The following is a 15304-nucleotide window of genomic DNA, read 5'->3' as shown; positions in this document are numbered from 1 at the left end:
GTAGCAGGTCAGGCAGCATCAAAGGAGCAGGCGAATTGGCGTTTCGGGCATAAGCCCTTCTTCGGGAATGAGGAGGGTGTGCCAAGCAGGCTGAGATAAAAGGTAGGGAGGAGGGACTTGGGGGAGGGGTGTTGGGAATGCGATAGGTGGAAGGGGATTAAGGTGAGGGTGGTAGGCCGGAGAGGGGGTGGGGGCGGAGAGGTCGGGAAGAAGATTGCAGATCAAGAAGGCGGTGCTGAGTCTGAGGGTTGGGACTGAGGTAAGGTGGGGGGAAGGGAAATGAGAAAGCTGGAGAAATCTGCATCCCTCCCTTGTGGTTGGAGGATTCCTAGGCGGAAGATGAGGCGCTCTTCCTCCAGGCGTCGTGTTGCCATGGTCTGGCAACTTGTCAAACACAACTTGTCAAGACTATTTTCGGAGCACTTCCCAAACCCACTTCGAAGGACAAAAGCAGCAGATGGGAACACGACTGCTTGTAAATTCCCTTCCAAGTAATGCCATCCTGACTGCTGTTATTTCTTAACCTTGGCTGAGTTAAAAACCAGGACCACTGTACCTAATATCATTGCAGCAGTTCCAACACCCCGCAATGGTGTTAGCTATTCCCAAGATTGCTTCCTAATCTCAGAATCACATTGAAGGTTGGAAATGTTATTTTGAGTTTCTTGTTCCTTTATCCATGGTGGTATCTCAACCACTGAGTTGCCTTGCCAACTACCCTTTTCTCCTGCAGTATAAATTATGATCATTTGAAATTTGGTATTCTTGCATTTGCCCTGAGGAGTGCCAGGCAAACAGCTTTGGCAGCATCTCTCGTATAATATTCACATTCTGAATTCCCAAATGACTCAAGGTGTAAATGAATTTAAAATTCTAGCTATGTGAAATAATTAACATGCTGAGAATTTGTTGCACCTGCTTGTTAAATATGCAAAAAAAAAGCTGATTTTACTGACTGAGAATTTTTTTTTAAAAGAATCCATTCAGCATGGAAACAGGCCATTTGGCTCATTGAGTCCCCACCCTCTGAAGAGCATCCCACACAGACTCGCCACGTAACCCTGTCCCTGTAAACCTACGCTTCCCATGGCTCATGCAAATAGCCTGCACATCTTTGGGCTGAGAGGAAACTGGAGCACCAGTGAAAACCCACGCAGACACAGGGCGAATGTGCAAACTCCACACAGATAGTTGCCTGAGGTTGGAGGCTAGCCCGCATCCCTGGCGCTGTGAGGCAGCATTGCTAACCACTGAGCCACTGTGCTGCCCCAGCTTTCATAAGTACACTTCACTACTTTTTCCAGTCCTGGAAAAAAATAATCGGGTGCACTTGGTGACATCACCGATATGTAAATGTATTAAGGGGCTATATAAATTCAATATCTTTACATTATGCACTTCGAGCCATTGAGTCATACAGCATGGAAAGAGATCCTTTGGTCCAACCAGTCCATGCTGACCATGTTCCTAAATTAAACTAGTCCCATCTGCCTGCATTTGGCCCATATCCCTCCAAACATTTTCTATTTATGTACTTATTCAAATGTCTATTAACGATGTGACTGCATCCATCACTTACTCTGTCAGTTCATTCCACACACCAACTACACTCTTTAAAAAGCTGTCCCTCATGTCATTTTCAAATTTTTCTCCTTTTATCTTAAAAAAAAAAATTCACCCCAGTTTTGAACTCGCCCAACCTAGGGAAAAGATCCTTGTCATTCACCCTATCCATGCCTCTCATGATTTTATAAACATCTTTAAGATCACCCCTCATCTCCTACGCTGCAGTGAAAGAAGTCCTAGCCTTTCTGGTCTGTGTTTATATCTTCCCATTCTGTGGTGTTAATAGAAGGTTTGAAATGTATCGTAAAAAGTGTGCCTAACAAACCCATGCGATTCCCACTTTATTAACCTAATTTCAGTTAAATAAAGGTCATTGTAATAATTTTTGAATGGTTTGTTTAACCATGCAGGTTTGGATGCGTCTGCTTCAGTCCAGTCAAAGCAGATGGAAGTCTCTGCCAGACTCCGGGATATCGTTGTTACCGATGTTGATTCAAATACGTTACATAAAAAGGTGCTTTTCTAGATTTCTGTCTTTCCCTCTTCCTCTGATAGTCCCTTGAAATGAGGATGAAATTTGTTCATGGTAAGAATGTAAGCGTGGAGTCCTTCAATATGAAAGGCAGTTGCATTGCAGCTAGCACATGGTTCTGGTTGTCCACATTTTGACATAGAGTCCTCAGATAAGACCTGAATCTGAGCTCTTGGCCAATGATAGAATGCTCCATTAGAACCCAAGAAGAATTAGGAGCAGGTATAGGCCTGGTTCCAGGCAATAGTGAGGACCAGATTAGAGTGGTGCTAGAAAAGCACAGCAGGTCAGGCAGCATCCGAGGGGCATTGATCCCCTTGGGCTTGCTCTACCATTCAATACGTTATGGCTGATCTCATCTTGACCTCAAGTCCACTTTCTTGACCACTTTTCATAAACCCATCAACCCGATGTTAATTAAAAATCTATCTATCTTCTCTTTAAATTCACTCAATGTTCTGGCATCCACCACATTCTGGATGGTGAATTTGACAGATTCATGACCCTTTGAGAGAAGCAATTTCTCCTTGCCCCTCGTTTAATTCTGCAACCTCTTATCCTGAAACTGCTGTGGTACGACAAAGCTGCTGCTTTGCTAGATTTGCTGAAGTTACCTTTGGGTGAGTACTTGAATTAACATGCGAGAGTGTTGTTTTTCAGGAAATGATAGCAATCTCTACCTATGCACACTGAAGTTATTTGTAAGGTCTATTTGTTGGAATATAGAAAATATAGTGCCGTGTTTATTTTCAATTAACTGTCATTTCTCCTTTTCAAGGCTGTCTCCATTGTTGGAAATGAAGTGTTCAGCTTTAATATAACCTTGTATCCAAATGCTTTTGATGATGAGACCTATGTTGATATGTCGAAGGTCGATGGCAAAATCACATTACGAGTTGGCTGTATTCAGATTATATATCTCCATAAATTTATTATGTCATTATTGGTAAGTCCATTGTTTAAAGTAAGTTGGAATGTACTGATCAGTACAAATTTAACACACAACCTTTGTTCATATCATTTTTCATATTTTTAAGCTGGAGTTTTAGTGTAAAAGCAACTTTCCTCATTGCAACTCCATCCGACCAATTTATTTTCTCTAGAACACCTTTTCTTGATTTTTGAAGTTACTATTTTCTGTTCTTCTGTGTTGACCTGATGTATGTCATACACCTGATCCCAGTCATGGAATAACATGGATTGTGCTGATGTCACTTGCTGCATTGTTCATATATGAAGGAATGCAGAGGTGGGGGTGGAATATTTGGAATGAATGAATAATAGGGGATACGTTTTTGTACTTCGTCTTTGCATTAGTAGTTGAGCTGTAGCTAGCAGTTAGGATGACTTGGTATAGGGGGCCAGTTATCTCAGTTTGCTTGATGGCTAGCATGTGACTCAAACTAACAACAGGCCAGGTTTGATCCCTGTTCCAGTTGAAGCAAATTTGGGACCTGCCTCCCCCCTCTGTTCTTGAGAGTAGAAAGGTAAACCAACACTAATGGTAAAAACTATTTAGGAAATGGATCAGGATGAAACATGAGACAATGAACTAAGGAGCTGCCTTTTGGCTGAAGGAATGAATTAATGATTTGGTGTTTGCTTGCTTCATTTCCAATTAGAGATTGGTTGTGGCAGGGATGGAGAGCACGTTCCCTATTGATTCTGTGCCGGCTCTTTGCATGTACTATTCACCACCTGCTGCTTATCAGCTATTTCCTCCGAATCTTGAAAGCTTTTCCTCTTTGGAGGAAAGACAGTTCTGCTTACATTTGAAACTCATGGCATGGCGGCTCAGTGGTTAGCGCTGCTGCCTCAGAGCCACGGATCCGGGTTCGAGTCCAGCCTAGGGTGACTGTCTGTCTGTGTGGAGTTTGCACATTCTCCCCATGTCTACTTGTGTTTCCTCCGGGTGCTCTGGTTTCCTCCCTTGTTCCAAAGATGTGCAGGTGAGGTGAATTGGCCATGGGAAATTGCCCATAGTGTTCAGGGTTGTGTCGGCTAGGTGCATTGGTTGGGGAAATGTAGAGTAATAGGTACGGGAATGTGTCAGGGTGGGATACTCTTTGGAGGGTCGGTATGGACTTGTTGGCCAAATAGCCTGTTTCCACACTGTAGGGATTCTCTTCTATTCTACTCTGTTCATAATTGAAGCTGTCTTCAAGTTCAGCAAATGCATTTCACATTCTAACTAAAGATGATTTGCTTCTTGCTGCTGTTTGCTGCTTTGGGCAGTCACTTTTAGCAGAAATTCTTGGTTTTCAGTCCCTCCACAAATGGAAACGATTCCTCCCTGTCTACAGGGAGGTTCCATTATAACACACCTTGAGTCAGTGCGAATTGGCTATAGCGTGATTGATGAATTGTGGACGTTGTTTGGATAAAATGTACTTTCCACTGAGCGGGTGTAGCAATTTTCTGTTAGCGAGCGTTTAGTGTGATATTCAATAGCTGTTTTACATAATGCGATTTTCTATTGCGCGAGGTTGCAGAGGAACACAACTGTCACGTTATAGCAGAACGACCTTTCAAGGTCCCTCATTATTTTGAACATTTCTATCGCATCTCCTTTCTGACTGGAGCACAGCCCCAGCTGCTTCAAGGAGTTGCTTCAGGGAAGTTCCATATCCCTGGGACCATTCTCAAGAGACTTTTCTGCTCCCTCTTTCATGGCTCCATATTTGTCTTCAAGTGTGGCGTCCAGAACTGGATGTATTATACCGCTTGAGACAAAATTGGTGTTCTAAACAAGGTTTTCTATTTTCTTGCTTTTGTAATCCGAACCTATTTATAAACAAAATTGTATAATTCTTGCATCTTACTTGAACCCAAGTTGTTCAGCTATTAGTTTGGGCTTTGAGTGCATAATCGAGACTGGTACTGACCGAAGGAGTGCTCCGTTGTCTGCTATGCTATATTTTGGGTGAAATTTTAATAGGCAGAGTGGAACTTGCTTTGAGTTGACTGAAAAAGATTCCCATATAAGTATTTTGAATGAAACATAGAAAATAGAGTTCAGAACATAGAACAGTACAGCACAGGAACCACCATGTCGTGCTGAACATGACGCCAAATTAAACTAATCCCTTCTGCCTGCACTTGATCCATATGCATTCATTCTTTGCATATTCATGTGCCTTTCTAAAATGTCCCTATCGTGTCTGTCTCTACCATTTCTGGCAGTGCGTTCCAGACTCCTGTCACTCTATGTAAGAAAAAACTTGCCCTTCACATCTCCTTTGAACTTCCCCTTCTCACCCTAAAAGCATGTCCCTTAGTACTAGACATTTCAACTCTGGAGAAAAGCATTCTGACCATCAATTTATGCATCTCATATTTTTATAGGCTTCTATCAAGTCTGCCTTAAGCCTCCACCGCTGCAGAGAAAACACTGCCTCTCCTTATAGCTCAAACTCTCTAATCCAAGCAGCATTCTGGTAAATCTCTTCGTCGCCCCTTCCAAAGTCTTCACATCCTTCTTGTTTTGTGGCAACCAGAATTGAATGCAATATTTTGTGACCTAACCAAAGTCTTAAAGCTGCAACATTCCTGAAGAAGGGCTAATGCCCGAAACGATTTTCCAGCAACACATTTTCAGCTCTGATCTCCAGCATCTGCAGTCCTCACTTTCTCCTCTTGTACTCAGTTTCCTGAACAATAAAAGCAAGCATGCCATATGCCCTATTTACTTCCCTGTCTACTTCCATGGCCATTTTCAGGGAGCTATAAACTTGAATCTCAGTCTGTACGTCAATGCTGCTCAGGGTCCTGTCATTAACTGTATACTTTTCATCAATATTTGGTCTTCAAAGTGCAGCACCTCACTTTTAACCAGATTAAACTCCACCTGCCATTCTGCACTCATATATCTGCAACTGATCTACGTTCCGCTGTATCCTCTGACAACCGTCTAAATTGTCCACAACTTCATCAATCTTTGTATCATCTGCCAACTTACTAATCCATCCATCTACATTTTCATGCAAGTCATTTACACATATCACGAAAAGCAGAGGCCTCACTACAGATTCCTCTGGATGACCGCAAGTCACAGACCTCCAGCCAGAAAAACACCCTTCTACGACTACCCTCTGCCTTCTATGGGCAAGGCAATTCTGAATCCACGTCACCATGGATCCTATGCATCTTAATCTTCTGGTTGAGCCTACCATGAGGGACCTTGTCAAACACCTTATTAAACACCAAGTAGATAACATTCATTACTCTCATCGATCTCCTTCGTCACTACCTCAAAATATTCAGTCAAATTCCTAAGACATGACCTGCCTCTCTCAGAGCCGTGCTGACTGTTCCTGATTAGGCCATGCTTTTCCAAATGCTATTGTGTAATCCTATCTCTCTAATAGCTTCTCAACCACCAATGTGAGACTCACTGGTCTATAGTTTCTAGGATTATCCCTATTTCCCTTTTTCAACAGAGGAACAACATTAGCTACTTGTCCGTCCTCTGGGACCTCTCCTGTGTCTAGCAAGAATACAAAGATCTTGGACAAGGCCCCAGCAATCTCCTCTCTTGCCTCTCTCTATAACCTGAGGTAGATACCATTGGTTCCTGAGAATTTATCCACCTTAATGCTCTTCAAAAGACCCAAGACCACTAATTTCTTGATCTCAATATGCCCAGCATATTAGGATATTGTACATTAATCGCACTATCCTCCGTATCCTTCCAGTGAATACTGATACAAAGTATTCATTTCGGATCTCACTGACATTATCTGCCTCCAAGCACATGGTCCCTCCTTTTATCCTTGAGTGATCCTACTTTCTTCCTAGTTATCCTCTTGTTTTCAATGTATCTATAGAATGCCCTGGGATTCTGTTTAACCATACTTGCTCTCATGGCCCTTTCTTGCTCTCCTAATTCCCTGCTCAAGTTCTGTCCTGCATTCTTTATATTCCTCACAGGTCCTGTCTAGTTTTAGCTTCCTAAACCTAACATACACTTTTTTTCCTGTTTGACTAAATTTGCAAACTTCCTTGTTGTTGAAGGGTCCCTGGCCTTGCCATCCTTATCCTTTCTCCTAACTGGAACATGCCAGTTCTGAACTTTGATCATGAGGTCTTTACACAATTTCCACATGTCAAATGATAACAGCTACTCCTAATTAACACTGCCTCCCTCCTGCCTAATACTGACATACCTTGCCCTCCAGCAAGACCCTGACTCATCCTTGTTCACAGTTATGTTAAAACTTAAGGAGTTGTGCTCACTGTTACCAAAAATGCGCTCCCACTGAAAGGCCAGGCCAGGCTCATTCGCCAATCGAAGTGGCCCTTCCTATCATTGGGCTATGCAGATACTTTTTCAAGAAATCTTCTCAGGTGCACATAAGTTGTGCTCCACCTAAGCCTCTTGCTTTAAAGGTGTCCCAGTCAATGTTGCAGAGGTGAAAAATGTGTTGCTGGAAAAGCGTAGCAGGTCAGGCAGCATCAGAGGAGCAGGAGAATCGACGTTTCGGGCATAAGCCCTTCTTCAGGAAAGTTTCAGCAGTTCTGCCTGACCTGCTGCACTTTTCCAGCAATACATTTTTCAGCTCTGATTTCCAGCATCTGCAGTCCTCACTTTCTCCAATGTTGCAGAGGTTCAAGTCACCCACCATGACAACCCTGTCATTATTGCGTCTTTCCATAAACTGCCTCCATATTTGTTCCTCAATGTCTCAGTAGCTGTTGGGGGTCCTATATTATCCTATCAGAGTGATTGCACCCATCTTATTTTTGAACTCTATCCATATTGGCTCAGTTGATGAGCCCTCCAGTATGTCCCCTCTGAGTGCAGATGTAACGTTCTCCCTGATAGGAATGCAACTCCTCCACCTCTTTTACCTTCCTTTCTCTTTTGTCTAAAACAACTGTGGAACATTGAGTCCTGTTCCCCTGTAAACCAAGTCTCTGTAATGGCCGCAACATTATAGTTCCATGTACTGGTCCAGGCTCTGAGCTCAGCTGCCTTATCTATAATACTCCTTGCATTGAAATAAATACACGTCAGCCCATTAGCACCATTATGTTCGTTTACCTGCCTATACCTGCACTTCCTTTCTAACTTGCCGATCCTGTCATCTACCTCCTCTTCTCTCCCACCCCCCCCCCTCCCAAATCCCTCCGCGTGCTGAACTGCTTTGGTTTTTAGCCCCTGCCACTCTATTTTTAAATCCTCCTGAATAGTATGAAGATCTTTCTCGGAACCACCATTTGTTGTTGTGGTGTTTTGCTGTGTGGAAATTTCCTGCATGTTTGCCTCCAGAACTAGTGAGTGTTTACTGGAAGTAATCATGTAGTTTTGAAGAACCATGGAGTTTCTTAAAGATGGCAAAGTTGCTATATGAATGAAACGATTTTAATTTTTGCTTTTGAATAAGAGTACGCTGGATAGTTCAATGTTTTTACGAGTATAATATTGAGAACCTGTTATTGATGCAAAGGATACCATCTTAAATTTTGTTTCCAGTTTAGCAAAAATGAGGTTATAGAATTGTTTCAAATCATCGACAAGATTTACTTGGTTTATTTAGGTTTTTAAATTGAAAATTAACTTTGTCGCTGCTTAAGCCAAGTCAGCAGGTGAACTACTTTGCTATGGGCAGGAGCTTTATATTATGAAATAGCTCATGTATAATGATGATCCCACAGTGCAGGTGGTGTGTTCTTTTGAAGGCTAAAGATTATTAGTTTGAATGTGGTTTCTCATCACCACTCCAAACAGACTGGATTTTACCACCTTTATGGTCACACTTTAATTGCTTAAAGTACTGTGTTTGTGGGTTGGTTTAATTGGCTTGTTCAGGGAATCATGCGGACTGGAAAGTACTGCTTGTTTTCAGGTGAGAATCTGCACGCGCACCACTGATGTACAAAGGAGTTTGAGAAGGTTGACGATATGTGAATACGTAGTTTTGTTTTCTGGCTGTGATTTACCATTAATTGGCTCTGCAGCCTGTAATTTTCTGATTTTGATTCTTAATCTAATTCTTGGTAATTGCAAATTATGATCTTTTTTCAAGTAGAAGATTAAATAGAATATATGACACAGAATCAGACCATTCAGCCCACCCAGTTGATAATTTACCAGTATGTATGACCAATACCGAGATTGATAGCTCTAGATATTCATGATGTCGAGGGGTATGAGGATAATGTGAGAATGCCATTGTGGTATTCGAGATCAGCTATGACCTCGAATGGCCAAGTTCTGTTCCTGGCCTTTTATGTGATTACACTCCATCTTGGCCACGTTCCTTTTTCCTCATTGAAACTTTGAGTGTTTGAGTAGTTTGAGCTATTACTCACTGAAATATTGAAGAATGATTGGTGATCTTGGTGAAACATATGACTCTTAGGGAAGTTGACAGGGTAGGTGTAGGAGGGTCTAACACCAGAAGGTTTGGTTTCAGAGTAAGGGATCACACATTTAAGGCAGAGATGAGGAATTTCTACTCTGAGGGTAATAAAATTGTGGAATGCTTTACTACAGAAGGCTGTTGAGGTTGGGTTATGTCGTGATTTCAAACTTAAGGTAGGCAGATTTTTAATTTGAGAAAGAATGAGAGGTTTTGGGGAAAATGCAGGAAAGTGGAGTTGAGGATTTTCAGCTCAGCTGTTATTTCATTGATTGGCAGAGCAGACTCGATGGGCTGAATGGCCTGCATCTGTTTTCATGTTTTATGGTCTTGTATGTTTTCCCTTAAATGCTTCAACTATTTCTCGTGGGACAGTTTCATATATCTCTACTCCAATGCACTGACTTAAATTTGCTTAAGGGGAATGTTTTTTTCTAATATATTTAACTAAAAATGACCACAGCTTGAGTACAGATGAATTGTTGTTAACTGTTTACTGTAGAACTTCTTTGACAACTTCCAAGCAGCAAAGGAAGCGTTAAGTGCAGCAACAGCCCAGGCTGCAGAAAAAGCAGCCTCCAGCGTCAAGGATTTTGCCCAGAAGAGTTTCCGACTGGCAATGGACATACACTTGAAAGCACCGGTTATTATCATCCCGGAGTCCTCCATCTCCATGAATGCGATTATGGCAGATTTGGGTTTGATTACTGTACAAAATAGATTCACTTTGATCCCAGATGAGGGGTTCTCGTTACCACCTGTATTGGACGTCATGGATGTTCATCTAACACAGTTAAAACTTGCGAGGTAAAGTTAAATTTTTGCATCTTGTAGTCCAGTGAGTTTGGTGCATCTGCCTTTAGCTCAAAGTCTGCCTAATAAATAAATTGCACTGGACTGATAAGCAATAATTTAGTAATTCCATTGCATTTAATGGTGATATTATATGTTGAATTACACATTATGAAGCACTATTTTCATAAATGAGCAGTAAGTTAACTTTTCTGGGATTTGTAATAATTTTCCATTGGCCATTGTGGCGATTCTCCTTAAGAAGAATCATGATTAAGCAGAAGGCTGGAACAGAATAGAGGAGCTAAGAACCCCTCTGGTATTTGCACTAAATTATTTTTGTATTCAACTTGCCCATTTAGACCACATTTTCAAGTGCTTCAGACCTTTTCCTGATGATTTCTTTGGGAAGGGAGTCAACTGACATTTGTGAAAACCTGAAAATCCTCTGTTGGAAATTTGATCCCTCCATTGAGGAGCTGGAAAAAGATGAGCACCATGTTGGCACTGAGCTTTGTGACACGTTGCCAAGGAGAGGGAGAGTAATCTGGAGTTTCTATTGTTGATAGTTATTCAGTAATGTCAAGAACTTGGATGTGTGAAAGTTTTAACTTAGTTCAACATCCCAAGATACTTCACGGTATTTTGACATTGAGCCACGAAGCAGGTGTAAAAAGCGGAGTCAAATAGGTAGTTTTCATGATGCATCTTGAAGGAGGAGAGCATTTCAGAGAAGCAGAGGGGTTAGGGATGGAATTCCAAAGTGCAGGATCTTGGCAGCTGTAATTATAGCCACTGGTGGTGGATCAAATAAAATCAGCGATTCTAAAGAGGCCAGGAGTAAAAGAACATGGAGTTTCCAGGGGGAGGACTGGTCTCAAAGATATGGAAGGCAGAGGCCATGGAGGGAATGACACTTTTTAAAAATTCAGACATGGCTCATCTGGGAGCCAGTGTAGATCAGTGGGTACAAAGGTGATGGGTCAACAGGAATTTGCTCAAGTTGGGATGTGAGCAGCAGACATTTAGATACCTTTAAGTTTGTTGAAATAGTCAGGTTGAGAAACAAAGGCATGGGTGAGGAGATCGGCAGCACATGAACCAAGGCAGGAGTGGAGTTAGGGTTGAGAGGGGTGGTGAAGTGGTGATGTCAGATTGAACTCTGCACTGCCAGGAGTTTAACTGTAATATTTCCTTTGCCAGGATTGAGTATGTAGGTCACTGTCTGCTTTCACACAAGGGAGTGAGGACTTGAATTTAGATGACAACAATAGTATTGAACTGCAGGGCAAAGAAATGTTAGGAAACTTTTGGGCAAAAATTGGGTGGAAGGATCAATTCCCTACACCCTCCCCCTCAACTTAGAACTCCAGCATTAGATGTAGATTTTAAAATTAAAGATTTAAAGCCATTTTTCAGTTAAGACAAATTAAAGCAATTATCTTTTTAGTGTAATATCATTACATAAAGAGCTCTACTCTGCCCTGGATTAATTCAGCCATGTTTTTCAATCAGGACTATCTTGCACACCAGTTCATCTCAACTTGACATTCAAATGCTGCAGCCCACCAACTTACAACTCACTGTGCAAAGAAATTTGTCAGCAGCCTGGTACCTCAAAATTCCAAATGTGGAAATCAAAGGAGATTTAAAGACCATGAATGTGGGTAACAGCATGTTTTATGGTATTTCATTTTCATGCTTGTTCTAAGTAGGATATTTTGCATAGTGCCATTTTAGATGTTCCTTGAGATCAGTTACCACCACTCTTTTTCAGGTAATGTGCTCCAGATTTTAACCATGCTCTGTCTGGTGGTGAAAACCTTGTTTTCCCTGTAGTTCTTATCAGGGCTGTTTTAAATCCATGATCTCTGGTGGTCCTTTCCCAGGTGGTGAAGGGAGTTTCCCCCCAGTGTCAAAAAATGTCAGAAGGTTGCACTTCTCTGTCATTCCCCTCCTTAACCTTCTCTGCCCTAAACAGAAAGGTGCCAATATTTCAGGTTTTTCTGTACAACTAAAGATTTTCATCCCAATTCTGATTGCAGTAAACCTCTTCTTTGCCTTGACATCCTTTCTGTAGTGTCATGTCCAGAATTGTACACTCAATAAATCATTGGTTCAGACTTCTCTCAGTGTTTAGCATGACTGGAGAGAAAAATGTGGTGTGGGCCGGGTTCTGGTCACTGGTGACCAGACCCATCTGATGATACTACCAATAAAATCAGGCAGGTGTCTTACAGGGTGTGCAATGCTCCACGTCAAATTTTCCTGCACAAGAGTTGTTTTATATTTATTGACCTTTCTACTTGCAGATATCAGAGGAGGCTGGGTCGGTGAATATTTCCAAGACTAAATTTTAACTGACAAGGGAGTTTAAGATTATTGGGAAGCAGGCCAGATAGTGGGGGTAAGACCATGGCCAGATCAGCCGTGACCTTGTTGAAATACAGGCCTCACTCGTGGGATGAATGGCCTAATCCTATCTCTGTTTCTTAAACTTTTATTTTTAATGTCTGGCAGGGCAGGAGCAAACTTTGCTTCCCAAAATTTACGCTAGAAGAGGCATGATTGCAATTAGTATTTATGAATAAAATGTTTTGTATTTGCTGTACTGTTTTGCTACTTGTTTTCCTGTTTCAGATTGTTCTCAGTGAAGATGATCTAATTGTTCTGATGAAGGTCTTTGAGCAAAATCTTGGTGAAGGCAGCAAAGAAACAAATGCAGTAAAAGCTCTGAAGGATGACGTGAAAAGTAAGGGCAGTCATTTGATTGATGCTGAGTATAATTTCAACTAAATCTTGTGTTTTAAATCATAAAACTTAAATGTGAGTGAAAACCAGTGACCTACAAAAGAACTTTATTGACCATATGTATTTTCTGTTTGCCTTCATTTAATCTCTCTTGCTGTGCATTCTCCTGCGAACGGTTGTCATTTTTTGATTGTTTCTTGATGACACAGTTTTTCCTTTTACTTTCTGGGACCACAATTATGTGCAGAAGCTGATAAACATTTGACCTAAATCTGAGCATGTGATTAAGGAATGACGTTGCTGAGCGAGCTCACTTAATTGCTTAATGCTTACACGGAACTCGTTTTGTCATGTTTGAGTTGAAAAGAGTGCAATTTTGTAACTTGTTTAATTGAGCGTTTTCTCTAAATAGATATCTGTGCCTGTAAATTGAGAGGGAGCTAAGCTGATTTCCATCCTTCCGTTTCACTGATTTGATCTCCATTATTTCACTGGTTTTATAATTTTAACAATGCACTCAGCAGCTCTGTTTAGGTGAAGCATAGTACTAAAACACATTATTGGTTTTATTTTTGATCAATTATAAAATTATCATCATTTATGAGCTTTCTTGTGGGAAAATTATAGACAAAATCATAAATTTAGAGATTTTATTTTGACATTGCTTTTGATTTAAACTTTATTTTAAAAAAAGCTTGTCATTAAATAGTATTTAGGTGAAAGTGGGTACTACAGATGCTGGAGATTAGAGTGGTGCTGGAAAAGCACAGTAGCTCAGGCAGCATCTGAGGAGCAGAAAAATTGATGAAGGGCTATTGCCCGAAATGTCGATTTTTTCCTGCTCCTCGGATGCTCCCTGACCTACTGTGCTTTTCCATTAAATAGTATTTGGTTAAATAATGTAAGTTTATTTTTGAATGGCTGGGATAGTAGTTAGTTTAATTTTGAAGTTCACAATCCATTCAATGGCTTCAGCTCAGTGTGAATGGTTGGTGATGCCAGCATGAATAGATCTCCCAGAGCAATAGTCTGACTTGGATGGCTACAAAAAATCTTTTTTTAAGATCCTTTTCATTTGTGGAGCAAGTCACCACATGTTCCCTGACCTATCCTCAAGTAGTTCATAAAATTGTGGAATCTCTGTAGTGTGGAATGAACCATTTGGTCCATCGAGCCTGCTCAGACCCTCTGAAGAGCATTCCATCTAGACCCAGCTCCTAAACCCATTCCCATAATCCTACATTTAGCATTACTAATCCACCTATCCTTCTCATCCTTGGACATTACGAGGTAATTTAATTTGGCCAATCCACCTGATCTGCACATCTTTGGACTCTGGGAGAAAATCGGAATCTGGAGGAAACCTTTGCAGGCAAAGGGAGAACGCGTAAACTCCACACGACAGTCACCCAAGGCTGGAATTGAACCCGGGTCCCTGGCGCTGTGAGGCAGTGGTGCTATACACTGAGCCTTGGTGCTGCCACTTGACGTTCCAGTTGTCCAGATTTTCATGAAAAGCTGAAAGCTGGAACTTCCACAGTTTGTATAGTTACTAGATCGAAGTTGTGTTGTGTCATTGAAAGGTGGGTCTTCTATTAGTTTGTAGCATATGGAATGCTTTGGTGTAGGGTCTGAGAGATTTTGTGTAAATTCAAGAGGGTTTTTAAAGTTCTTTGACAGTGGGAATATTTCATTAGCTGTCATCCGATGGTGACCTTTGAGTAGTGTGTTGATCTGATGGATAGCAGGAAATTCCACGTGCGCTTGCACTCTAAGCTGTATGGACTGTTGTGTATGGATACCAAGTTAAAATCAGAGTCAAAGATTTTAAAATGAATACTTCATTTAAATTAATCAATCAGTCACTCTTGTAAGTGACCCTTGGTGTATTAATTTAATAAAATGTAATTCTTCAGTATTGTTGAAAAATGAGATTTACGAACACTTTGCATATTAATGAATAAACAGAGAAACTCCTAGATCCCACAGAGGCAACCAAGCCTGTGAAAACTGTGGCAACTGAAGGCTCAGCAGCAGATCATCATCTGGATATAATAAAAGGTGCATCAGATGACGTTGTCAATGTTCAGCTGAACTTTGAAATCAAGGAGGTGAGTTGTGCTATTTCCATTAGAAATGTAAACCCGCTTTATTCGGTCTTGCCACAGAAGCTTCAGAGAAGTTTGTTAGCTAACATAGCCCAGTGCACTAACTCTTGGCAAACACTTCAACTACATAGCTTGTTGCATTAGAGATGTAGTTGTACTATTTGGATTAGCTGGATTAGGATCAACAGTTT

At 41.2% G+C, this 15304-nt stretch overlaps 1 protein-coding gene across 4 annotated transcripts in view; it reads left to right on the top strand.

The window, feature by feature from the left end:
* The window catches only part of vps13c (vacuolar protein sorting 13 homolog C), a 286760-nt gene that overhangs the window by 140480 nt on the left and 130976 nt on the right, over positions 1-15304 (top strand). For all 4 annotated transcript variants that reach the window (XM_043680592.1, XM_043680591.1, XM_043680593.1 and 1 more), the window contains 6 exons: positions 1977-2080; positions 2877-3044; positions 9965-10269; positions 11770-11917; positions 12895-13006; positions 14974-15116. In XM_043680592.1, the coding sequence (XP_043536527.1) occupies positions 1977-2080; positions 2877-3044; positions 9965-10269; positions 11770-11917; positions 12895-13006; positions 14974-15116 (980 nt within the window). The remainder of the gene's footprint in view (positions 1-1976; positions 2081-2876; positions 3045-9964; positions 10270-11769; positions 11918-12894; positions 13007-14973; positions 15117-15304) is intronic.

The sequence above is a fragment of the Chiloscyllium plagiosum genome, chromosome 40, assembly GCF_004010195.1.
Source record: "Chiloscyllium plagiosum isolate BGI_BamShark_2017 chromosome 40, ASM401019v2, whole genome shotgun sequence".
Taxonomy (NCBI): Eukaryota; Metazoa; Chordata; class Chondrichthyes; order Orectolobiformes; family Hemiscylliidae; genus Chiloscyllium; species Chiloscyllium plagiosum.
Note: the sequence above shows the minus strand (reverse complement) of the source record. Positions and strands in the feature narration are given on the sequence as shown.